This window comes from Sardina pilchardus, chromosome 19 (genome assembly GCF_963854185.1).
Source record: "Sardina pilchardus chromosome 19, fSarPil1.1, whole genome shotgun sequence".
Classification (NCBI taxonomy): domain Eukaryota; kingdom Metazoa; phylum Chordata; class Actinopteri; order Clupeiformes; family Clupeidae; genus Sardina; species Sardina pilchardus.
The window spans coordinates 22,536,115-22,562,880 of record NC_085012.1 but is presented as its reverse complement, the minus strand read 5'-3'; the positions used below and the strand labels follow the sequence as shown (position 1 = coordinate 22,562,880).

At 42.7% G+C, this 26,766-nt stretch overlaps 1 protein-coding gene across 1 annotated transcript in view; it reads left to right on the top strand.

The window, feature by feature from the left end:
* vipr1b (vasoactive intestinal peptide receptor 1b) overlaps positions 1 to 12,625 on the top strand; it is a 61,922-nt gene extending 49,297 nt beyond the window's left edge. The window contains exons 7-13 of the mRNA XM_062521500.1: positions 297 to 450; positions 661 to 721; positions 888 to 960; positions 2,604 to 2,695; positions 4,207 to 4,336; positions 7,026 to 7,067; positions 9,317 to 12,625. Of these exons, the coding sequence (XP_062377484.1) occupies positions 297 to 450; positions 661 to 721; positions 888 to 960; positions 2,604 to 2,695; positions 4,207 to 4,336; positions 7,026 to 7,067; positions 9,317 to 9,505 (741 nt within the window). The 3' untranslated portion in view covers positions 9,506 to 12,625. The remainder of the gene's footprint in view (positions 1 to 296; positions 451 to 660; positions 722 to 887; positions 961 to 2,603; positions 2,696 to 4,206; positions 4,337 to 7,025; positions 7,068 to 9,316) is intronic.
* Positions 12,626 to 26,766: the final 14,141 nt, after the last annotated feature.

The window sequence follows — 26,766 nt, the reverse complement described above, 5'->3', positions numbered from 1 at the left end:
ACAGACCATGCGAACCAGCCCGAGATTATCCAACTTCAGTGCCTGACCTCACAAATGCAGATCTTGTGGAAATCCTTCCCAAAAGAGCGGAAGCCGCTGTAAAGGGGGTGCTAACTCCATATTACAGTAATACCTATGGATTTCAAATGTGATGCCATTGAAGTTCCTGTGAGTGTAATTGCAGGCGTTCCAGTGCTTTTGTCAGTGTATTTGTATGGTATATTATGTGCTGTTATGAAATGATGCTGCTAACTGATCAAATCAAAGGGTCTTGATCATGTGTATTGATCCCACAGGTGGGCTGTAAGGCGGTGATGGTGTTCTTCCAGTACTGCATCATGGCCAGCTTCTTCTGGCTGCTGGTGGAGGGGCTCTACCTCCACGCGCTGCTCGCCGTCTCCTTCTTCTCCGAGAGGAAGTACTTCTGGTGTTTCATCCTGATCGGCTGGGGTAGGCATCAGAGCGTGCTTGGTGTGTGTGTGTGTGTGTGTGTGTGTAGTTGTAGGTGGGATATGATTCTGTTCTCTCAGCGTGGGCAATGCAACTTGCTGGTTGGATCTAGTTAGATTCCCATCCATGCCGCCTCAGACTCTGGTAACTTGGTTTCCCGCGGTGATATTGATCAAAAGGTGTTCTCCCTTTCATCTTATGTATTTATAGGTGGTCCAATGATTTTCTGCGCAGCCTGGGGCATTGCCAAGGCCTACTTTGATGACAAAGGGTAAGATAAATGCCCAGAAAGCAATCGCTCTCTCACCTGGCCCATGGGGAACCTATCACCTATCACATCGCATCAAAACTCACACACCTTCTGTCAGTGTAGTCTGCTTGGTGCTCTGGACCTGCAGTAACATTGTGGGGGTTTTTTTATTTATTTTTTTTAACAGATGCTGGGACATCATCGAGAACACCGACCCTTACTGGTGGATAATTAAGACACCCATATTAACGTCGATCCTGGTGAGCTATCCCCCGGCGACGCCCGCTGTGAGCGAGATTGACCCATTTTGACGAGGGGGACTGCACGGAACATACATGGCTGACAAGAGAGCAGACATTTTGGAGGACCGAGCTTATGCGGCCCATTACAAATCTGTCAGTCACAGTTGCCGTGGAGAATAAATCAATCACCATCACCTACGCAGGTGTCGTCAGTACTCCCCCTGTGGCAGAGGATGGGGGGTGGGGGGGTGCTTTAATTTGAATGGCTGTAATTGAGTTTCATGCTTCCTTTAGCACCAGTACAAAAAGACTAAAGGTGCATGATTGCTTTTGCAGTCCTCTGTCACAATGAAAGTTCATTAGCATAATTTCCTGATTCATACCATCCTAATTGAATAACATCACACTTACCTTTGTGATAGTGTTCAAATTCTTCAAAAAGTCACTATGCTATATTATAGCATTCGAGTGCTTCACTTTGAAATATGACTGAACATCAAAATGGCGTATTGGAGATGGAGATGCAGCCCAATTCATTCTGACCTGGGTCGGGTGTGAGTATACTGTATTAGTGAGCCCCTTGACTGGCAGATAGCTGTAGACTCACTGGCCCTGAAAGCCCTATCAACTGAGAATGCAGCCCTGCTAGAGACCCCCCCACCTCTCTCTCTCTCTCTCTCTCACTCTCTCTCTCTCCCTCTCTCTCACACTCTCTCTCTCTCTCTCTCTGTCTACCACCCAGGCATGAGCACACATGTGAAATATCAATAATGGGCGACAGTGTGAAATAAGACTTTCACAGGCGCTCACTCCACCCATCCAACGGCCATTTGCCATAGAGAGGACGGGGTGGAGGGGGTGGGGGTGTATGGAAGATAGATGGATGGATGGCTGGGGAAGAGCGAATGAGGATGGGTGGATGGAAGTGAGGAAGTGGAGGGTGGCAGGGTGGATATAGGGTAAGGGGGGTGTGGGGTCACAGAAAAGAGGAAGAAAATGAAATGTGCAGTCAAGGCACCAGGTTGGGGAGCAGAGCAACTGCGGAATGATCCGCAAAAGACTATTTGATCAGCCTTCTTTCCAGAGGGGAAGGGGGGTGGGCGGGTCAATATTTTCTCTTTGGCAGCTGAGTCAAGAACAGGTCTGGCCCATGCCTGTGTCTAATATGCCCACCACTGGCCCTGATCTGGCCCAGGTGTGGCTCGGAGTCGGCCAATATCTGGCCAGCACTTAACACGTCGGCTCCCAAGTGCTATCTGGACTGTGTCCGTCGGGTGATGGACAGTGTGGACATTCCCTGCTCCAGTGGCAGTGCGAGGTGTCAGGGCACATCAGCATGAGAAGGGCTCTGGCAGGACGGAGTTCTGTTTATCTGCACAGTAAACAAGAGGCTGTTGGAAAACAGAGGCAGTGTCTGAGTTATTTTATCAGTGCTAGTCACAGAGTAAACCCATTTCATCTCTGCAAGAGCGATGAACCAAACTATTGAAATAGCTGGCATTTATTTCCGTCTCTTTGTTGTAAAATGTGCTGTGTTTGCCATTAAAATGGATTGTGGTGTTGAGACATATCCCTTTCAACCCCATTCAAATGTCAATCATTTGTTGGGCACGGTTAGACTTAGAAATACAACATCAGTCAACGTTTCTCTCTGTCGGCAGATGAATTTCATCTTATTCATCGACATCATGCGAATACTGCGACAGAAGATCAACTGCCCGGACATCGGAAGGAACGAATCCAACCAGTATCTGTGAGTAGTACGCACTGCGAACCTGATAAACAAACTAATTGACGTTTTACAGATAGGAATTGGCCGTCGGGAAGACTTAAAGTCACTTCATTCACTTGTCACTCACTTTTTTCCCAGTTGGACATGCTTCCTCGATAATTGCAGCATTGGTAGCCCACTCACAAGTGTAGTGCTCTCAAGCCCATTGACCGTGGGGTGGACATTCATTAGACTCTCCTTCCTCTCACTGGGAGAGGTCAATGCCCGGTCATGTTTTGGTACTGCTGAGAAAACTAGAGTTCTTTGTTTATTTATTTACGACATCCATTCGCTTTCCACACATTTTTGAGATTTTATGTTCACTTTGTATGTGTTTTTTCAAGGTGGCCTGAGTTCGGTGTTGAAGCCTCACTATGAATGAGGCTGAGCATGCCTCGCTATCTGTCTCCATCTCTCCCCATTACAAATGTCAGCCACAGACAGGCCTGCCATTAGGGGGATCCATTGGCCTTAGCGCTTAAGTGGCTTTCCATGATGTGCCACTCGTAAACTAGCCCTGTTGCTGTAGTGCCAGGCAAATTTCCTCTCATCACCTCTCTACTCTGCTCCCCTCCCCTCATCTCTCCTCCCCACCATTCTGCTCTCCTCTCCTCACCTCCTCTCTCCTCCCCTCTTCTCTCCTCACCTCCTCTCCCCATCTCTCCTCCCTCTCCTCTCCTCATCTCCCCTCCCTCTCCTCCTCTCCTCATCTCTCATCTCCTCTACTCTGCTCTCCTCTCCTCCTGTCCTCATCTCTCCACCCTCTCCTCTCCTCATCTCCCCTCCCTCTCCTCCTGTCCTCATCTCTCCTCCCCTCTCCTCTCCTCACCTCCTGTCTTTTCCTCCTCTATCCTTTCTGCTCTGATGCCTCATCTTTCTTCAGTCCTCTTACCATCTACTCTCTTACTGTATGTTCTCTCCTCTCCTCTCCTCTCCTCTCCTCTAACTACCAATGTCCTCTCATCTCTCCTTCTCTCCTCTCCTCTCCTCTCCTCTCCCCTTCTCTCCTCTCCTCTCCTCCCCTCTCCTGTCCTCCCATGGCCTCCTCATGCTTGTCTGGCAGGGTTATTCCATTGCTCTGCCTCCACAGCATTACCTGAGACAAATCACACACATTATATGCAGCAGGCTATGAGTGGCAGCCCACTGTCTTTATGGGCGGCTGCATAGGAGTACATTATAAAGAGGTGTGTGTGTGTGTGTGTGTGTGTGTGTGTGTGTGTGTGTGTGTGTGTGTGTGTGTGTGTGTGTGTGTGTGTGTGTGTGTGTGTGTGTGTGTGTGTGTGTGTGTGTGTGTGTGTGTGTGTGTGTGTTTGTGTGTGTGTGTGTGTGTGTGTGTGTGTGCGTGTGTGTGTGTGTGCGTGTGTGTGTTTTATGCATACAGTATGTTTGTGTGAGAATGTGTTTCTCTTTACAGAATAACATGACCATGTATTTTGAGTTCTGCTCCCAAATACCCCTCTGTTTGTTTGCTTTCTTCATCCACTCTTCAGGAGGTTAGCCAAGTCCACGCTGCTCCTGATTCCCCTCTTTGGAATTAACTTCATCATATTCGCCTTCATTCCCGAGCACATCAAGACAGAGCTGCGGCTGGTGTTTGACCTCATTCTGGGATCATTTCAGGTATGCGAGATGTCCTCAAGCGACCAGCCTTGTGGTATATAAATAAATATTTACATTTCATCTGGTAGAGGCTGTAATCCAACAACTGAAGCACAATCCAAACCCTGAAAACTAAATTCCAATTGAAAAAAAATAGAACCTGGGTGACAAACAAGGAACACAAACAATTAAGCTTTAAAGCCTGTGCTTAACCTGCTTTATTGTATGACCGCAGAAAACCACCATCTCATAAATATTCTTTTGTGTTTTTATCAAAATCGAATTGCTTTACAGTTTTTCACAGTTGCTTGAACACTAAACCCCATTCTCTGAATCAAATTCTCAAATGCCTGAACACATTTGTTGAATTACTCCCTCTTTTGGCAAAACCATAGACTACTTTCACCCACTTTCACCCATTTTACCAAACTCATTAACCCTTTTTGCAAAACTCTAAACACATTGTGCATTCTGATGCACTTCTTAATTATATTGATAACCAAACAAGGCGGAAGTTGAACACAATTAGAGCACAGTTGTCTCCATTTGAACACTACCACTCAAAATTGATAACACTTGTGTCTAATGATGTGACAACCAATATAAGTCAGTTCAGAGCTGACAGAGACACAGGGGACAACAAGTGCGTGTTACAGTAGAGGTGGGGTACAAGGAAGAGGAGGGTGCAGGTAGAATGAAGAGGATGAAGAGAAAGACAGAGAGTTCCAAGAGTTGCAATACTGTAAATGATGATATTTGGGCAACAATCATTGACCATGTTCTGGTTCATGGAATGCCAATGAGAGAAGCAGGACTTCATGGTCCAACCCAACATCAGTGGTTTCTCTGTGGCGTCAATACTGTAATCCAAAGATTCAGACTACAGAAGAGAAATAGCGTAAATGTCCATTATCATACAGTACAGTAATCACTGAACATCCACTGTTACACACTTACTACCCTTTGAGCTCAACTCTGAGAGAGTGAAAGAGCTGAGTTATCAGTATGTCCAAGTAAGTCTACATTTAGGCACAATACAATATTACAGTATTGCATACTTACAGTACTATCAGAGACTGTGGCATCACAGTACAAATCATATTCAGTACAGTATTGGCCTGTCTTTCTGTTCACTTACAAAACTATTGATTTATATCTTCATATAGGCTAGAGGATATGAGTAGAGAGTGATATAAGTCTTTATTCTTTATTTTCATTGTGATATTTTATTTTTCAAATTAGAATGAATACAATTCCTCCAGGAGCCATAAACCCTGCCCTGAAAACTGTGTCTTCCATTGTTTGGTGTATTGTCTTATCACTGCTCTGCAGGAGTGCAATTTTGCCTGATGTGTTCAATGATTTGAGACCATTAGTTAGTTTTGAGCAAAGTTAAAAGTGTTTTGAGGTGATTGTTCAGTTTTGCAACAAGATTGAAGGGTTTCGAGAATGTAGTTTGAGAAATGAGTTTTGTGTTCACAGTTTTGAGAAAAAGGTAAAGAGTTCTGAAAAAGGTGTTCTAGCAATTGTGAAAAACTGTAATCCCATGTCTCCCAAATTCCAAAATACTGACACACAAGAGTGTGCCTTTATCCTTAAATGTAAGCCTTATGTAAGACATTCTCCTGATATGAGCTCTTCTGGTCAGGCGGGGATGTGCTGTGTCTCTTATCATCACAGCGGAAAGTTCATTCCCTTGTTCGTTCCAATGAAATATTGTACTTGTCTAAAAGTACACCGTGAGTGTTTCTATTTTAGACCTCATTGGCAGTTCTCCAGAGTCATGGCTCATTCTAATTTCCCTCTACTGGATCTGTTAAAAAAAAGAAAAGAGACAAAAGCTATTTTAGTTCTTCTTGTAATGACTGATTCAGAGAAAGCATCCGCATAGGATGAATGTGTAATCTTGATGTTCTACTGTATATGCCTCTCTCTCTCCCTCTCTCTATCTATCTATCTATCTATCTATCTATCTATCTATCTCTCTCTCTGTCTCTGGAGGCCAATGACAAATTCTTAGAATTCTTACTTACTGAAGATCCTTCTCTATCTTTCTGTTCCTCAAAGGAACACGAGATAAGAGGATATGCCTTTCCCCTCTATGTACTTGCAATAATACCAGTTAGCCTATAGCCAGCCTGTGGCTAAAAGGGAGTTATATGCTAACCGGTCTAACCCACTTCATTCTTCCTTGAAGTGTATAAATTAAAGCAAATAAAAACAGAAACGTCTCAACTCTATTATTGTGCTGTATGAGGTACAGTAGCTCAAATCTTTAGAAGACTCAGGTGAAAGTATTTGTTCTGCTACTTGTATACCATGTATAATACTAGACAAGCACTCAGACCATGCAGACCAGAGTGCAAACCTCCGCCAAGCGAAAACATAACCACCTCCTGGATCCAGACGGTGATACGGATCACTCCCAAAATATTCTCAAATAAAGTGATTGTTTCTTCCTTGGGTCATTTCAGACCTTCCCTGAAAATGTAATTGAAATCTGTCCATAGCTTTTTGAGTTATCTTCCAAGCAAACAAAAAAACAAACAAACAAACAGACAGACAGACAGTCAAACAAACAAACCTAAAGAAAACATAATCTCCTTGGCGGAGGTAATAATAGAAGATTCACAAGACACACTCACATGATTCTCACAAGTGTTTTTGTTCTCTCTCTCTCCCTTTACCCCTCTCCCTCTTTCTCTGCTAGGGTTTTGTGGTTGCTGTCCTCTACTGTTTCCTAAATGGAGAGGTAATACCCTTGGCTCATCCTCCTTTCACTCACATGTAAACGCTGTGTCTAAACAACACCTTTCCTTAGCAGACTCTCACTGCATGCTGCAACACACACAATCACACACACACACACACACACACACACACACACACACACACACACACACACACAGAGACAAACACGCACTGTCGATTCTCGCCCGCAGTGGCAGCGAATCAAGCCCGAATCAGTATGCTTGACCTTGGAGAGGCAATAAACCAGGGATCCCTGGCACCCTACCTCAGAACTCATATCAGTGGATGAGTCAGGCAGCCAGGCACACACACACACACACACACACACACACACACACACACACACACACACACACACACACACACACACACACACACACACACACACACACACACCATCTCCATCTTATTAGCATGTGTCTCCTACTCCCAAAGTGTGGAAAGGCCCATAAATAGTGAATCTGCTGACATCTTCCGTCTTTCACATTGATGTATCTCCTGTTGTTCAGATCCCTCTCAAAAAGTCTACTTCTCCCTCTCCATCTCCCCCTCCCCGTATGTGTGTGTGTGTGTGTGTGTGTGTGTGTGTGTGTGTGTGTGTGTGTGCATGTGTGTGTGTAGTTGTTGTGTCTGTGCCAATTCAATTGTAAAGATTTGCGGTTCTCCTGATCTATTTTAGCTGCCTGGGCTGCAGTCCCATTTTAATAGCATACTGAGTCAAGGTGGGAAGTGCTGCTGGTGGTAGGACTCCAGCGTTCAAGTGCAGCAAGGGAGTGCATGCAAAAGCTGAGAGGATTATGTGAAAAATCATTGACGCCAATTCCTCTCCCATAGCATTTGGGGAGGAACAAAGTCTTATTCCTCTTTAAATAAGTTCTCGGTTTTGTCGTTATGGCTGTGGTGGAGGCGGCGTTCACGACCCCCCGAGCACATTAATTAGGTCAGAGTTGCGTTAACATACAGCAGACTGCGCTCTGTAATCGTTCCCGCCGCCAACGAGACTCCCTGGGACCAATTGGAGCTCTATCCGACACGCCGCATCAGTATTCGCGGGAGCAGTCAAACATAAAGTTCTACATTTTCAATGAGACTTAATGATTGGTGACATTTGAGATGTAAGACCTGGAGCCACTCAGACAGAACTCCCTCATTAAAGACAGCCTCTTCATACTTCACATAAAACGAAAACTCAATATGTGTCATGCTTCTGAGGCAACTGGTGTAGTTTGAAGCCGGCATACCAAGCGTTATTTTTTTCTATCGCCTCACTAAGGATGTAACATATGTAGAATGTCGTCCGTGGACCTCGGCTGGTTTAAAGCGCGTGTTAATGTCGGTGTGAGTTTCAGATTAATTCACACCCTTCAGTGAAGTTGGACTTCTGGGAATTGTAGTTGTGGAGATAATTCCTCTGCAGAGGAGGACACAATGTCGATACTCTCCCCCTCCTCTCATGCCTTACAGAATTCATATCCATTACAAAAATACCAAGAAATATGCAAGGCATGATGTTCTGTGTACAGCACCAGCCTCACCACCCTGTTAAAAGCTTGGACTTCTTCTGTTACCAGTTTGCACCTGTTTTTTTTTTTTTTTTTTACAATAAGCATGACCTTCAGTGAATTAAGGCTCTAAGTCTTTTCAGATAAACTCTGCTGTGAAATTACTTATTTCACTTTCACAAGAGGAAAAAAACTGTCTATTCTTAACATTCCATTATGCGGGGCATTGATGTACACATAGTTTTGGGCTGTTTGGCGAAGTTTACCGGCAGACAGCGCTCCTTTATCGCTGGTGTGGTAGTACGTTTCAATTCCTGTTCCCCAGCCACCACGGGCCTATTTCCGTCCTCCCTTTCATCTTTGGCTCTGCATGGGCTGCAACAGGTGCAGCCAGAATTGTGTTGTTGAGAGAAAGAACATCTTTCACTCTTCGCGGCGCCATGAGGAGAGCGTGCCTGCTGAAACACTAAACTTAAGCGTGAGGAAAAAAAACTCTCCTCACTCTCTCTGTCTCTTTCTCTCTCTCTCTCTCTGCCCCCATCTGTCTATGTCTCTCTCTCTCTCCCTCTCTTGCACACACCTCTCCCTAATCTTTTTCTCTCTTTCTTTCCCCATCTGCGTCTCTCTCTCTCTCATACACACTCCTCTCCTCATCTCTCCCTCTATCTCTCCCATCTCTCCTTTCCTCTCTGTCTCCCCATCTCTCTCTCTCTCTCTCTCTCTCTCCATCTGGCCTGTGTGTGTCCAGGTGCAGGCGGAGATCAAGAGGAAGTGGAGGCGATGGCACCTGGAGCGCTTCCTGGGTTCCGACACCAAGTACCAGCAGCCGTCCATGGGCAGCAACGGCAACAACTTCAGCACCCAGATCTCCATGTTGACCCGCTGCAGCCCCAAGACGCGGCGTGCCTCCTCCTGCCAGGACAGCTCTGTCAACTGACCTTCGACCTCTCACCCCGGTGACCTCTGAGCCTCCCCCCCCCCCCCCTCCCCTGGGCAGCGTCTTCTGTAAACAGACGGGCCTTCGGTCACTGATGCCTCATTCCATGTGCTCTTGGGCCCTCCAAAAGGCCAGGTTTCAGCTCAGGAAGTTCTCACAGAAGGATCCAAAAAAGGGAATCGCGGAGCCAAGGGTAGATTGTTGTTCCATTCTAAACATTCATCGTGCTGTTCGCTCCATCGATTGGCTGGAGTTCCGCGGGTGCATTTTCGTGTCGCAAAGCAGCAGTCAGACAGTGAAGGCTGGTCTTTTTGGCCAGTTCCTCATCCATCCAGGTGTCCACTCTCTCTATTGTCCATTTGATTAATGTATGTGTTGCTTTGAACTGTCTCTGTTGCCATTGTCTGGCAGACAAGCCCGATTGCTGCCCCTCCACCCACCCCAGCAAACTATTATGTGAAACATACAGCCCCGTCTTGTTCAAAAGGAGCCATTTCCTTTTGTGAAAAACCTTTTTTGACAATTTTGACATCATTCTTTCCCTGCTGCCCTCACCACAATATCAAAGAAACATTCCCTCACATTTGATTACTGGAGGAACTGCTACATGCTGCTTGGCCAGTGTAAAGAAATGTCCATTAAGTGTGCCATAATTAAACTGAAAATGACAAATACAGGACAGACTGTACATTTGGAACAAGAGCCCATTCAGCTGGAACCATAACAGTAGTTTGTTTTATACCTCTGAATGTACAAATAGAGTTCACATATTGGACAACGACCCATGTATTACAGAGGTACGTAAAGACTGGTCTGTGGAATAGTATGACTTGTATGTGTATATTTGTTCTTTTCTCTGGACAATACAGTCGACGAACACCTTGCAATATGTAACTTTAAAATGGAATGTAGAAAAAAAACCCATCTAACTAAAGAGGAAAAGGATGTCGGATAACAAAGGAATTTCATTTTTACAACCATGTGAATGTTCATCATCTTCTTATCAATCAATCATACATCATTTTCATCTGCGCTTTTGTAACTTTAATTGTAAAAAAAAAAGAAAGAACAAAAAACGACCAAAATAGGATCCAAAAGATCCATATCTACCTGGAGATATACTGTAGAGATAAAAACGCCAGCTCCCCTCCCCTCTGTCCCAAACACCTCGCTCATGGTGAATATTTTTAGCCCATTATCCAAAGGCGGTGTGAGTGATAAGAGTGAAACGATGCCATGATACGGGAATCGAATGCCCTTTTCTGCACTATCCTTCCCATTAGTTCCCTCAACTCTCTTCCCATCACATCCAATTGTTCCATGTGTGAGTGTTTTTGTGTCGCTACTTACTGGTTACCATATTGCGATGTATCTGTGAAATCAGATTTATGCTCAACCATATTATCCAGCCTGAGTCAGATAAATACAGTACCAGTGCCCAAATTCTGACTGAGCACAGAAGGTGACAAATTGACATATTAATTAAAACGGTGTAGGAAATGACTTCACCTTGATGACAAACCTAATGATAAAAATCGAATTTTGTCACACTCTTAATTGTTTTTTGATGTTTATCGAGTGTGTGGTTTTTATTGCTCAGCCGTGAGAGTTCTAGTAAATGACTTTATGTCATGTCTGAATCCTGACTAAAATGTCACATAGACAACAGGCTGTACCACCTTCCTCATCTTCTATCTCTCTCCCCTCTCTCTCTGTCTCTCTCTCTCTCTTTCTCTGTCTCTCTTCTCTCTATCATGCCCTACACATTGTACCTCACTACTCCCTATGTGGTCCATCTTTTGTTGTGTAGACATTGATGTATAACATGTTGGGTGTGTGAGTATTGTGTATTGAAGAGGCACGTTGTGTTGTGTTTTTGTAAGTGTCAAGAAGAACACAGGGTCACCACTTATAAAAACAAAACAAAAGAAGAAAGCATGGTATATTATTTAGAAATACTGAATTATATTTATAATCTGCTTGGTATTCAGAGGAAAATCATCTCACTCTAAGCAGAGACATGGTTCTGTAAATTAATGTAAATTTTGATATAGTGAAGGTGTTCCTTTTTACAGTTCGGTTATGTTCATTGGTGTAATCAACTTTGGATGTGCTTAAAAAGCTTAAACAACTGAAGGTATTCTTACTAATGCTTTTTATTCTTGTATTTAAAACTGCTTGTAAAATGGTCTGTATTTTGGCCGTGCATTGTCAGATATCACAACCATGCCATGCAATGGCATTGTAAATGGAACAATTATGTTTCATGACAGATTATGTTTGATGATAAAATTGGACTTGGTGATTGGCCATGGCATGGCAAACATGATGTTTGGCGTGATGACAGCTGGTTACCATGTGGATTGCTGGCATGGCAATGCTCTGAGAAATGTTGATATGATAATGTTATATGACAATGACGATCAAGGCCAGGCGTCAGCCATCGCATATTTATCACATGGTTATATCGATGTTATGACAGGATCCAAATGAAATGTTAACACACATTAGGAGTCTTGACAGACAGACAATGACAACACAGGCACACTTTGGTCAATTCTTTCTTCAGCTGTGGAAATTTTGTTTCTAAAGCACAAACGTTTTTTGGTGTTTTGCTTTATTTTTCGTGATGTGGTGCTGTGAGTGGTTCTGAAATGTAGTCGCCACTGTTTCTCTCGTGCAAAAGCTGTATCTCACGACCAGTGGGGGGAATTCCCTTCATTAGTAACAGTTACAGTTTACAGTTACACTTGTCAACATAGCTTCTGAACTGGACCTGCTGTTAAACTGTGTGCAGTACCTCTTTGTTTTCCAGATAGCTGGTGTATTGTTCAGTGTATCTGCATGCTGCACTTGTTGGCCCCAGTATTGTATTGCACTGTATGTAGTAGAAGTTGTATCTATATGATGACATATACTCTCTCAATAAGATCCTCTCATGCGTGTTTGTGCTCCAATTACATACACACGGAAAATCAGGATTATTTTTGTATGCTGTCTGCAAAAGCTCTTTTTATTATTGACATGTATTTGTAAATATATTTTGTAATATTGGCAGTTAGCTGCATTTTTTTCCATTCACATTTGAAAGTGTTCACCATTGACATCATTGCAATTAAAGTACTTGAAAGTAGCTCCAGCCTGAGGTATGAAATGATTTTATGTCCCTAAACCCTGGCATTTATCAGTCCTGGTCACGTTAAAAAGGCATTCCATTTTTAGGCACATAAAAATGGTGAAAATGGGGAAGGGAGAAGACGATGGACGTCTACATTGTAAAACCTCCCTCAGATGAATACAAAAGTTCTGTCTTCGCCGGCAGGGTAGAGTCTAATTAATCTTGGAAGACCTGCATTTTCCTTCTTTTTTTTGACGGGGGAGGTCTAGAGCTGAATTCATGCCCTGTAGTAGCAATACAACCCAAACTGTTCATAAAAGTTGCTCTCAATCGTTTGTTGGATAGACCTAGCAGGGACGTATTACTTTCCATTCATGAATAAAAAGCAATTGAATTGACGTCTGATCCAATTCCCTACAACACATCCTTAGCTTCTGAGGGTGCCACTGCAGTGGGGCGGGGTTGCCTAGTCTTATGAAATGCTGTTTATAATTGCCTTTATTTCCATCATATATTTTTTAAGACTGGTATAATGCATTATAAAAGGTGTTATATGTTTAATGCGAGTGTTTAATCCAACTCTTTGGAGGGCCTAGCATCAGCTTAGTGATATGAAGTGCAACTTCTTCAAGTCATAATGCCCTGCAGCTAAACACAATCTTTTTCATTTGGCAGTGGGGTGATGTAATTCTTTCATATAGGATTTTACCGGTTTAAATAAAATCCATCCTTAGGCAAGCTATGACTGTCGGTAAACAACAAAGTTGATTAGTTACTTTCCTTTGTCTCTGTCTGCCCTGTATTTTCACTTCTCTTCCTCCACTTGTCTCTGTCTGCCTCTCACTTTGAAATGCATTCAATAGCGGTTCTGTCAGCAGAGAACTCGGCCCGATGATTCTGGGCTTCTTTCTGCCCCCACGAGGCCCAGGCTGCCCGGTGTTCTAGTTTTTTTAGTGTGATTTCCTTCCTAATGAACTCTCCTGGCAATGGTCTACACACACGCGTTTCCTTTTGTGAACTCTCTGCTTCAAGGCTTTTCCCGAATCCTAATGTAGGACTGGGACTGCGTAAGTGGGCTGGCGCGGTATGGGCGCTCGCTCAAAAGAGAAATAGGACTCGTATCACAGACGGCCCGCTCCCAACTCCCCACGCACTACTAACATGAAACTCAGCATTGTAACCACCCTTTGAATTAATATTTATGAAGATCTGGCAGCGCAAATGGGCCTTTGTAAATCATAGAGGCAGACCTGTTAGATAAGTAGGTGTTTAGTTTGGCGGGATTTGTTTTTTTAAGAGTTCTTGACCTGCACAGTGGAAAGGCATTGGCTAAGTATATAACAATGTTTATATACCACCTTATCGACACTAGAATCAGTATCTATTAAAAAAAAAAAGTAAAAAATAAATAAAAAACCTCTTTTAAGAGGATTTTCTTGTCCCTTTGTATTATTTAAATACCAGGCAAGCCATCAAATGAGGGAATGCATGCTGGTAATATTGTTAATCCCCCCCATTCACGGATCATTCAAAACCCAATCCTAGCCCACATGAAACATTTATCAATAGGAATAGTGAATGTGCCACGCAAAATTTACATGTAGATTTATTTTTAAGAAATGTTGAATAGGAAGCTCTCCCAGTCTGTTGTCAAATGCATAATGCATGATGCATGGGTCTTCACATGTGTTACTGACTATGTCCATTTAGATGATGCTCTTGACCAGTTTTTGGGGATTTTTCTTACTGAATAACAAACAGTGCCCAAATCAAATCATTTTATATTCACTTGGTGATTAGAGACACGAAAAGACCTTGAGAATGACCTTAAGAAATATCTGTTTTTTTTCCTGACATAGTTTCGCCTTGCAGGATGAAAGAAATGGTAATAGTCTTTACTGTTGTTCAGCTTGACAGATGGATTCGTATGGGAGTTTTCTGTTGGGTTTTGCTCATTGGTGGAATGGTGAGGTTGATCAAAGAAGCCGAATGGGAAAAGATTATCATCACATGTTTAACACATTTGTGTTAATTAGTGTGTGTGTGTGTGTGTGTGTGTGTGTGTGTGTGTGTGTGTGTGTGTGTGTGTGTGTGTGTGTGTGTGTGTGTGTGTGTGTGTGTGTGTGTGTGTGTGTGTGTGTGTGTGTGTGTGTGCGTGCGTGCGTGCGTGCGTGCGTGCGTGCGTGCGTGCGTGCGTGTGTGTGCATGTGTGACTGCAAGAGCACGCATTTGGTAAATATCAATGACATCTGAGTTGGCACAGGATAAAGCAACAGTAGGTTATATGATCATGTTTGTCCCTGCTGATAAAACAATGCTTTACTGTGGATAGAAATAGACTCTTTATCAGCAGTTTATTGGAGGTTTTCCTTTCTCTCTCTCTCTCTCTCTCTCTCTCTCTCTCTCTCACACACACACACAAACACGCACACACACACACACGCACACACACACACACACACACACACACACACACACACACACACACACACACACACACATAATGTAGTTTGAAGAGACGTGTCATTTTCAGTTGAAATTAAAAACCTATTATGTTTAATTGAAATCCCTCAGTGAGTCTGAGAGGGCTCTCTATAATCTGAAAAGAGATCAAATAAGTGGGTCAGACCCAAACCTAGCTCTACAGTACCTCAACTTGTTAGCTCCACGTGAGATCAGGACCAGAGTCGTGGTGGGTAAGACATCGATCTGTGACACATTTGCCCACCAGTCCAGGCCCCCCACCCCTCCTATATGAGCTCTGGTTCTGATCAAGGTTTTACTCCTAAGGGAGTTGGTCTTTGCCCATGTTAACCGGCTTGCTTTAGGAGGATCCATTTCAAGACGGGCTTTGTAGTGTTCTCAGACATATTCATATAATGACACTGTATAAAGAGAACTGAATAGAATTGAATGTTATTCAGTAGATTAGAACAAGGTCTATTTGCTATCAACGGACACATACTTTAGAGCAGCATGGTACATGTATGGTATAGCATGCTTGCCTGTCCAACCTGGACTATAGAAGGACATCCTTATATCCTTACATCCTCTATCCATGCTCCATCTTCATACACTTGGACTTACAGGGATTATTTTTCCTCTACTATAGTTGTCATTTTAATGTGCTCGCCTGCTTGAGTTGGCACTTTTATTTAATCAGCTAGGGACACTAAAGATAAACTCTAAGATTATACACACGTTTCCTGAAGATTTTGTCACCTCCAGGGGCTCTTGATAATAAACAAACGCAATTTTGTTTTTGTACTTTGTTCTTTTGCTTATTTCTTGGCCTGTTTTCACGCCATTTACTTCGGAGAAGGAAAGAATGGGGCTTATTTTCAGGATTCAAAATGAGGTGGATTGCCATATGAGGTGGATTGGCATAATTAACTTAGTACTTTGCGAATCAGTGATAGCAAAAGTTGAAACAAGTTTATTTTTATAAATATAAAAAAGTTTGTTTTTGATCAGTTATAGATGCTGCTCTGCATATTCATATTCAGTTTTTAACGTGGATTGATATATAACTGAACAAGCAAACGTTTAAGTAAATATGTTAGGATTACGATACAGGATAATTTCACAGAGGCATTAATTCTAAATAAAACTTTTTTGCTATTACTTATTTGTAGGATTTACTTATTTGCAGAATTTTTACCTTACCTCACAGTGGTGGAGAAGTGACCAAAACCTGGCTATAACTCAGTTTTACATCTTGGTGGTTTCATCAAATGCTTTCCACTGCATTTGCCCCCCCACACACACACACACCAACATCTGACCAACCAGCTGTCTCCAAAATTTAGGGTCCATCACAAGTTAATGGTGTCATTTATTACTACAAAGTGGAGCAAGATTTGCCTCATCAAGCTGCACATGGTTAAGACTACCAAGGTTAGAGGCACTCTGGCTGCTTGAATGAATCTCCTCATCCTTCAATCCTGCCTTGCAAGTTGTCACCATCTCTTACTGGCCTAATTACAATCAGTGGACACTTGAAGTGAGGCTGTGCATTTCAAATCTTCCCGTATCACTGTGGACTGATGATCTTAGACTTTCAAAGCAATTTGCCAGCGGAATCTCATGAAGGAACGCTGACAAAAGCCATTCATTATGTGCCAGCGGCTCCAGCTTAGCCTGAGTGAAACAGACCCGCCCCCTTATCCTCCTGTGGTGGCCTTAGAGCCATCAAGCCTCTCTTATTCTCCGGTTTAGTACGCTTTTAGTCGCTCCCATTTGTAGCTAGCGACAACACCCACTCCACACACCCACGCGAGGCCTCTAAATGAGAACGCTTCCCACAGCCTCAGCATCAGGACCACCCCTCAGACGGCTCTCACCATGTACAGCCAGCATAATCATGTCAGGTCAGACCCACACAAGTCCATTATGCCTTCACTTTTGTTTGTTCTTCTTCAGTTAAAGGCACATAATAATATAGTCTTGAGGAGGGTAAGTGTACCATCTGAGGTATAAAAGGGAGTTGATGATCACTTTCGGCCGATGATATTTTACGGTGTAGAAAGCTTTTTTGTGCTGTCGCCACTCCGCTCTGCTTCTTGCTGATTAAAGTTCCAGAACAAATATTCATAGAGAAAGCGCAATCTAGAATGTTCCTCGATAGTGTCACACGGTGCATAACGCGTGGCACGTTTTGAAAGAACTTATTAAAAAGTTCTACACCCCCAGGAAAAGGTCTTAATTCAGTAATCTAACCTCTCCACTCTTTGGCTTGACTGGCCTGGGCTTGTCTGCTGATAGAAGTCCCATGCATGGAAATTGCTTATAGTTAACACCTGTCTGAATACAAGCACTGTTTTATACATAATATTTCCTTCTTCACAGTTATTGCAAGTTCAATTCAGGTTTGTTTTTAATGAATTGCCCGTCCAACATTTTTTTTTTCTCTCTCTCTCTTTATGATGAAACAATATTGGGTTATTTCTTTTCCAATTACTTGGTAAATCTGTTATTATAACAAATCTGGTTTGCATTAATGCACACTGCATGCTCTCATTGTAAGAATACCAAAAGTACGTGGGAAATAAGAGTTTTTGAATGTCCTTTTCCTTCTCCTAGATAGATTTCCCCGTTTAGCTCCCATCAGTCCCTGTGTATAAGCCATCTATATAAAATTATCACTTTCCTTAATTAGAAAATACACAGGGTACTGCATTTTAATGAGCTGGGAGGAGAAATGGTTGTTGTCCAACTAAAGATACCAGATGTCTTGCCTTGGAGTGGCTTACAGTATTTATAAGAGCCCTCAAACATTGATGTGGCTGTAAGTGCACAGTGAGAAAGAAAGTTCTTTAAATGTTGGAGCACATGAAGTTGCATTCAAAAACAATTTTGCCTGAGTGTCTTTTCCTCTTCTCGTTCTTATTTACTGCTCTCAAAGTGACTTTAAAACCCCTTAACGGACTCTTAATGTGTTTTGGGTGTTCTTCATGACTTATCCCATAATGTGTCTAAATTTGATGGGACCACTGAATTGAAACCTTGCTCAGTTAAAAAAACATCTGAATGTATTTTGCCCCTTAATGCATGATAGTTCATTTCCAGGCTTACGCACATATATTTAAGTCAATTCACATAAGATTGTTGATAGGAAATTTGTTTCTGTGGGGAAAACAGACAGGTCATTTGAAGACGTAGTGCATCTGCCATACTGAATTCAATGTGGCCTTCGAGGTCTCCCCGGATCAGGTAAATACGCGATATGGCCCGAAGTCACGACACCACAAGGCAGGCAAGGCAGAGGATCTGCTCATGAATATATTTCATTAGAGCAAAATGGTGAGGTGTTTTGCCTTCTCATTCAGTCAGCTATTTCTCAACAATCCGCTGGGACTTGGCTGGAGTCTTTCCGCCCCCCCATCCTAACAGCATGCAGATCACAAAGAGCAAGGTTACTCTGCTGACCACTTGCCTCCGATATGAAAAATTTAAACAATTATAATAAGTGTCTCCCCTCTCTTGAGCAAATACATAATTCAGGGAAAGAGTTGAGAGACTTCTTTCCTGCTGTTTATCTCCATCGAGGAAAATCAGAATTCATCTTGCATTTAGAGTCTGCCAGCCTTCACTGTGGAAAGCACTTGGCTTTAAGGATGGAGGACGCTGCTGTCGTACAGGGAGTGATTTTCCTGATGATGGCCCTGGATGTAGAGCATATCTCTCGTGTGAGAGGCCATCTGTGCATCCCTCCCAGCACATACATCAGGCCGGGTCAGAAGCTGTGCAAGGCTGTTCATACACACATGGGTTTTTTTTTTCAGACTTTATATCTGCAATGCAAATTTCTCACCTCTTGGGAAGCTGTTTTATTGCTTTTCTAGGTGTTGGTAGAAGATGGATTATGTTTAGGTAACTATGCTCGGATAAATTGTCACTACAGACGCTTCTGAATTCTAAATATTACTTATGCATTTGAAGTCTGTTAAACAACAGATGAGTCTCATGTGTTCCTCAACTTATTTGATTATTTGCACCGTTCAGAGAGCAAGCCTCTGGGTTCGTAAATGTCCAATTATTTGGAGCCGACGAACCACAAATTGGATTACAGCCATAAACAAGCCACAGATTAATCTCTGTATATCGCAAATACAGACAGCACACTCCGACTCAGAAGACTCAACAAAAACATCACTAGATTTTCCATTATTACTGGGTTCCATTGTCTTGCTCTGGGCAAGACAAATCATGCAGGTGCAGTAACCATCACAATCTATTCAGGGAAGCAACCGAATGCACATGGAGAACTGAGAAGCTAGCAGTCAATACATGCCTTTATATGTCTTTATACTGCTCAAAAAACACTACATTTGAGCTATTCTAATTATTTATCTACTGTATATGCGTGTTCTTACATAAAGTCTCTTGTGTATACACAGAAATATGCGACAACTCAGAACGACATGGGTGCAGCAGGTATGCAGCAACATTTGGGTGTGACTGAGTTTGGAAAATAGTTTCTCCTGTGGTCGCCTCCGATTTTTTTCTCCACAAAAATCTCTCTTGGTGTGGAAAAGCGCACTAAGATGCCTTTCCACGCTACAGTGGACTCCGATGACAGGCCTGTTTCACACCATCTGCATATTTTGGGGATTTAAGCAGAAGGTGGCCTCACGATGAAAGGGCTAAACTCTGTGCCACGCAACCACCACTTGGGAGCAAACTCTCATCAAAGGATCACCAGAACGCAATTCCAAAAGTTTGTAAAAATTTACTTGGAGGCTGTTTCAAGGTCTGTCCCTTATTAAACATACATATCAACTTTGGGATCAGTGAAGATGTACATTTGATCTCTATGTTGAAATCACTGAAACTGAATTGGTTTAGAACGTTTTTTTTCTCAAGCCATCTTCTTTAGTGTATTGCTACCAACATTGTCACGTGGCAATCACATGTTATTTAATATAACCCTATCTCAATAGCAGCTTACCCTACACAAGGTCTAGAGCTCTAGACTAGATCTGGGCCCAGTTCCCCAATAGCAATGAACTTTAAGGCATTGACACTACAAGGCTCAACATTGTTATTACACTTCTTTGATACTGTGGAGAGGGTCCCTTCAGACAAGCTAAACTATTTCTGTCTTTGTGAGTGTACAGACAGGGTATACCAAAGGACTGTTAGTGCAGTCAGTGCATTAGCTGATTTTTTCTTCCAGTTGCCACCGTCTTGCTAACAGAAGTCCGTACAAAGTCCGTCCGAAGTCGTACATCACCAAATGCAGCATAAGCTATGGTCAGTGGACACAAAAGGAGGAGATTTTGGTAATAACATGTGTGGACTTTCTTCTCACAAGAATAAGTTAATGCACTGACTGCAATCATTTCACATAAAAAAACAGACCCTAGGTTGTGGACCGAACTTTAATGGTCATAAATCATACGCATGATCGTTGACTCTGCCCAAATGAGCACATAGCATTAACTGCTCTTTGGTAATACTAAAAGGGTGCTGTCCATGTAAACAGTGCTGAAATATCAGGTGACCTTACAGCTGCCTACAGCAGCTGACTCTTGACCAGATCTGTGTAGTAGCAGCACACAAGGCATGGATTCAAGGTAAGTGCTGTTTACTTTGTACTTCAGTTCTGATACAGATGCACTGCGTGCAAATACAGCTGCCATAGTTACCCTTGTACTGATTCCATTGAACTCGACCAGCGACGGGCAATTTATACCAAGCAATTTGGGAGAGCACCCCTTTGTTTTGCCAGAGAGGAGGTTATCCATTGATTAAGCTGGAATACCACCCACCACAGGTGTGTGCAATCATTAGTGAGACAACCTGATCGCAGATATCTGCTATGTTTTCACATAAAACATGTAATATTTAAATTACAATAAGCATCAATGGCCGAGGATTTCTCCTTTGGATCTATGTCTTCACCAATCAGGAGCACATTTCCCAAAAACCATAGTTGCTAAGTTAGCAAGTTTGTAGATTGCAATGCAATATCCCATTGCCAACCAACCAACTAAGTTGCTAACAGATTAGCAACTATGATTATGGGAAACACACCCAGATTAGTTGGTTGAAGTGACATCAAGTCTGCCAGCTTGTTGAATTTAGACCACCCCAATCCAGACCTAAACCAGACCTACTTGGATCAAGTCTACACTCATGACCAAAGAACAGTAAAGCACACAAGCAGCCGCTCAACAGTCATCTTCAGACAAAGTTGAAAAGAGTGGTGTAGTACCACTTCCTTTTGATATCTTGACCAACGGATGACAAAGATGTTTTATTAAAACCTCAAGAAATGGCCCCAGCCGTGGCGCGACTGGCTGGGGCACCTGCACCGCATGCCGGCGACCCGGGTTCGATTCCCGCCCCATGGTCCTTTCCGGATCCCACTCCTACTCTCTCTCCTGCTCATACTGTCTACTGTCCTGTCCAATTAAAGCCATAAAAAGCCCAAAAACATCATCTTTTTTTTTAAAAAAAAAAAACCTTACCATTTTTTCCATACAATTGTGGAAAAAATGGTAACACATCCTCTCTTATGAAATCCACAGAATCAGGCCTTCACAGCTAACTTTCAACTTGAAGTCGCTATAGAGACAAGGGCAATGCAGATAGACAGGCAGGCAAACAACCAACAGGAGCAACTCCCATCAGTCTGTTAATACTCTCTGGACAGCAATCCATCTCACCTCATGGGTGAAATAACAAAGATAAAGAACGGGTTCAACACCCTCTATCAAGAACTTTTATCAAAATTTGCCGGGGGCTTGAATTCTTTTAATTGTCTTCTAACTACCCAGCGCACAGAGTCTGGCTTTGAACAACCTCCCCCCCCCAATGATTTAATTTAAGATGGAATTTAAATGGATAAGTCATCAAGAGATGTGCGCTGGGATCAGGGGAAGGAGTTACTGTTAAATAATGGATGATTCGTTATGGCCTCACCATTTTAAGGATGGCTGGGCCCACTTCTTCCGACCCACTCGATTGGCTCAATGGGGAATAGAACGCCTCAGATAGTGCAGTTAGTGGCCAACCGTGCCGCCATAACAAGAGAAGAAAAGGGTGTTTCTTTTTTTTTTTGGAAAAAAAGGTTTATGTGTTTGATTTCTCCTGAGGTGTGGATTTTACTCAGGGATTTGGAGGACCCCTCACATCAAACACCGGTGCAGCTTATCTGCTCTTGACCATGCAGGCATGCTTCAAGGAGGGTTCAAATCCAGCTTACCAAAGACTTTTTACTAGTCATTAATTAGTTGAGAATGTAGTGACATAATGCTGTTTTGATGTGCGCAGACAAATGATTCTGGCGATTTTTGGATGTATCAGTGTTGCATCCTATAATTTTCATGATTTTATTCCATTAGGCCTGCATTGGACTGAGTGAATTTAAAGGGACTAAATTTCTAAATTAAATTAGATTAGATTAATTAAACTAAATTAAATTAGAAGGGAAATTAAAACGAGACACCTGGCCTGCTCCATCCCCATCCTCAAGCATGTGGTTTTATTCATTACCTCCGCCAAGGAGGTTATATGTTTTCGTCGGGGTTTGTTTGTTTGTTTGTTTGTTTGTTTGTCTATTTGTTTGTTTTTTGTTTGTTTGTTTGTTCACAAGATAACTCAACAAGTTATGGGTGGATTACGATAAAATGTTCAGGGAAGGTCTGAAATGACCCAGGGAAGAAACGATTACATTTTTGGAGTGATCCGTATCACCGTCTGAATCTAAGAGGCGGTTATGTTTTCGCTTGGCAGAGGTCTGCACTCTCTGAGTGCTTTTCTAGTTTATTTAGGAGTCACTTTTAAACTAAGAGACTCAGTGGTGGACAGGTACAATAACACACCCGTGCCAGTGCATGTGTCCACTTTCCTAAGACTTAAATCAGACTTTCAGAAGTGTGGAGAAGGGGCTGAGGGGCAGAAACACTCCCAGTTCCAGGAAGGAATGGAAGTTTCAGCAGAGGGAGTCATTCAAATTTCATGGTGGCCTTTGGTACCCTTGGCCCACTATGGACATGCCCCCATGGAACCTGCAAGACCTCAAAGAACCTTGTTCTGTCCATACAGTAATCCCAATGTGTATAAAAATAGATCTGTGTTTATGTATGCTGCTTAAGCCAGTTAGCCTGGAATAAGAGCCTCTTTATTGTTGTAATTAATAACATACTTTAACAGAGGCTGAGCGATTGAGCTTCATGCACTCTCATTTACACTACTGGCAGTGTAGGCTGGCAACATCAGTCTTCTCCTTCATCAGAGTGCGCATTGTATGCAGCCCGAGTGCTCCTACCCAGATTAATGGTGTGTTTGAAATTCCGCTCCAAACCCCAGCCCTAGCGTGGTGCTTGCCTGGCCCCGCGAACCACCGCAACAGATTAAATGAAGTAAGCGCGTGCAGTGTGGTGAGTCACCTTGATTAAATCAGCCAAAAGCCCGCATGCCGTCGCATGAGGCCCCTTTGGGAGCTGCTGCTCCTGAGAACACCACTACAAACATTCAGTCACAACGCAACGTCGCGGGCAAAATGGCAGCTTCTGGCTCGTTCGGCAGAGCCCTGCAGCTACGCTGCCTGGAACACCTCAGCGGGGACTTTCGGCACGTCCCCCCCATCTCATATTCACTTCCATGATCTCACCGCTATTTTACAATATTAATAAAACTACGTCCTTGTCTTTGAACGTGTTTACTGCTCTTGGCATCTTCCAATTCTTTGTGAATACTTGTGTTAGGAGTGTCGACCACCTGCCGGAGGAGAAACTGTAAAATGAGGTTAGATATGCCTATAAATAAGTTAAAACAACTGTATTCACATGGGTTGCTACTTGCTAGGAAAGGCTTCAGAAATAACCACACAGGGCACATCATGGTAAATAATGCACTCAAAAAAGCATGAGTCAAGCACTGGAAAAAAACCGAATCTGATAATCAACAAGGAATTATTTTATTGTGTTGGGGGAACTGGGAAAGTTTGAGAGACCGTTTAAGCGGAAGTTGTCTTCTTTGAAAGAAATGGGAAGAAAGGATTGCTGAACAGTGTATTCCTCTTGTGAGTAGTGTTTATTTCCAGCTGACACCAATATGCAGTCAGAGGAACAGCTTGAAAGATAATGCAGCTAATTAGGCACGTTCCTTATCCTCCGCAAGTCGCTGTGTGTTAGTGGGGTCCTCTGAAACATTCCTATCTTAATTTATCATATTGATCAAAATTGGGTTGCCATTATATTAGTCTGCATTTATATAATAACCAAATAAATACTATTGAGACTTTTTGACATTTAATGTATTAAACGTGGAATGTGTTATAGATAAACACATTTGCATCAGTGTGTTTACTGGTGTCATGATGGTAATGAAATTCCTCATGCATGCCAGAGAAATTCCCACTATATTCCCAGATGGGAGCCAGCTGATCCGGAACTGATCCACAGGCCAGATAAGGGTCACACCAGAGAGAGATGGATGGATGGATGGATGGATGGATGGATGGATGGATGGATGGATGGATGGATGGATGGATAGATAGATAGATAGATAGATAGATAGATATAGATAGATACATAGATACATAGATAGATAGATAGATAGATAGATAGATATATAGATAGATAAATAGAGAGAGAGAGAGAGAGAGAGAGAGAGAGAGAGAGAGAGAGATGGACTTAATTCATCCTGAGGGAAAATAATAGTGACATCATCACACACATCCACTGGAATGTAGCCAATAACAATAGGATGGAGAGCTGAAATGGTTGCAGATTTCCACAGAATAACCAGCATGAGCTACTTGACTGACCTGTCTGGGCATCATCCTTTGCAGCAGTCAAAACAACAAGACGAAAAAAAAAACAGACAAACAAATAAACGAAAACAACGAGGCATCATGCCAGGCTGCTTCGGAGCAGAGCCCATCATCTTTATACTAATGAGAGACCTCAATGATCTATATTCCACTCTTCAAGAGAAGAGAGTTTTGAAGTGCACAGGTCCAGATGGGGGATCTCAATTAATTAATGCACAAGAGGATACGATGTTCTACTGCAGCTTTATCACTATTTAAAATAGACATTAAAGTGATATTATTGCCCAATCATTTGTTATCTTGATTGACCTTTAAACAGTCACGTGTAAAGTTGAATGGTTAGAGAGAGTGTGTACTTGATCAGAGATCTGTTGACAAAGCAATGTTTCTGAGTGTACAAATCATTTATAGTATAAATAATACAGCCATTAATATCAAGGACATTTGAAAAGACCCAGTTTGATAATACCACTGGTTCACCATCTGTTTGCCATAATTCTGCCTATACTTAAGCAAAAGGATCTATCTAGATTCAAGACAAATGCTCATGACAGGAGTTTTTAATTGTTTGAATGAGGAATTTGAGACAAATTCCAAAGCGTAAGCAAACTTCTTCCTTAATATCACTCAAAAGACATGCATGCACTGGCTTAGTCAAACTCCAGCAGATTGCATCTGCTTGTATTCACCTGCTGGGTTAGATTAAACTGTGACCTGCTCTAGATCAACACTCATCTGTTCCAGCGTCTGCTTCTCCCTTGCCCAAAATCTATTATGCTCTCACACACAGTAGGCTACCTACATCAACAAAGCAATATTATGGTAATAAGAATGGGAAATGGAATTAAGGAGATCAGAAGTTATCATCTATTACTTATTAGTTAGTTATTAGTTATGTTATTATTTATGGGAAGCATAAACTGTAACCATTATAATAACCTCAAACTGAACTAATGCATGAACTTTTGTTTGTATGTTGAAGCTCCAAAGGTTGGCAGATTGTCACAAGACCTCCCCGTGACCATCTTAATCTGCCTGCAATCAAGTGACCCGACCCGTCTCTGCTTATCCATGTTGGAACTGAACTCCGATCCCTCGGTTCTCATCGCTCCGGAGCAGGCTGACCCGGGCTCCTCAGGTCCCAGGACACCGGCCAATCGCAAAGGCTTTAGATAAATGAATGAATGAAACCACACCACTGCTCTTGGTCTGCATCGCTCTGGATGAAAGCGCTTGCTGGATGAGTATGCAATGACATAGCACAGCGATGAGAACAGAAGACTGTCTGACCTGATTGTGTAGTCTGGGGGGAGCTGTGCAATCGCTCTCTCTCTCATCACTCACCTTTGCCTCTAATAACCCATGGGCTTGCTTTATCTGAATGGAGACAAAAGCCTGTCAGCTCTAATAATATTAATGGCCATGATTGCTCGCCAAATCAAATTGAGTTAGCTCACTTCTTTGAAGATGCCCTGGGAGATTTTCCCTGAGAGTGAATTTCATTAAAAACATTTTCTGTCTTTAGCTCTTTTTTTTTGCAGTGATAGTGGTGGTGGAGGGGAGGCATATTTGTGTGTGAATGTATGTATACAATGGTGTGTGTATGAGTGTATATGTGCGCATGGGTGGTAGTGTGTGTGTGTGTGTGTGTGTGTGTGTGTGTGTGTGTGTGTGTGTGTGTGTGTGTGTGTGTGTGTGTGCTGCATGAGAGGTATGTGCGAATGTGTGCATGCAACTGTATGAGTATATGCATCTGTGTGGGTGTATGAGCATATGCATGCGTGTGCATGAGTGATAGTGTGTGTGTGTGTGTGTGTGTGTGTGTGTGTGTGTGTGGTATGTGTGAATATGTGTGTG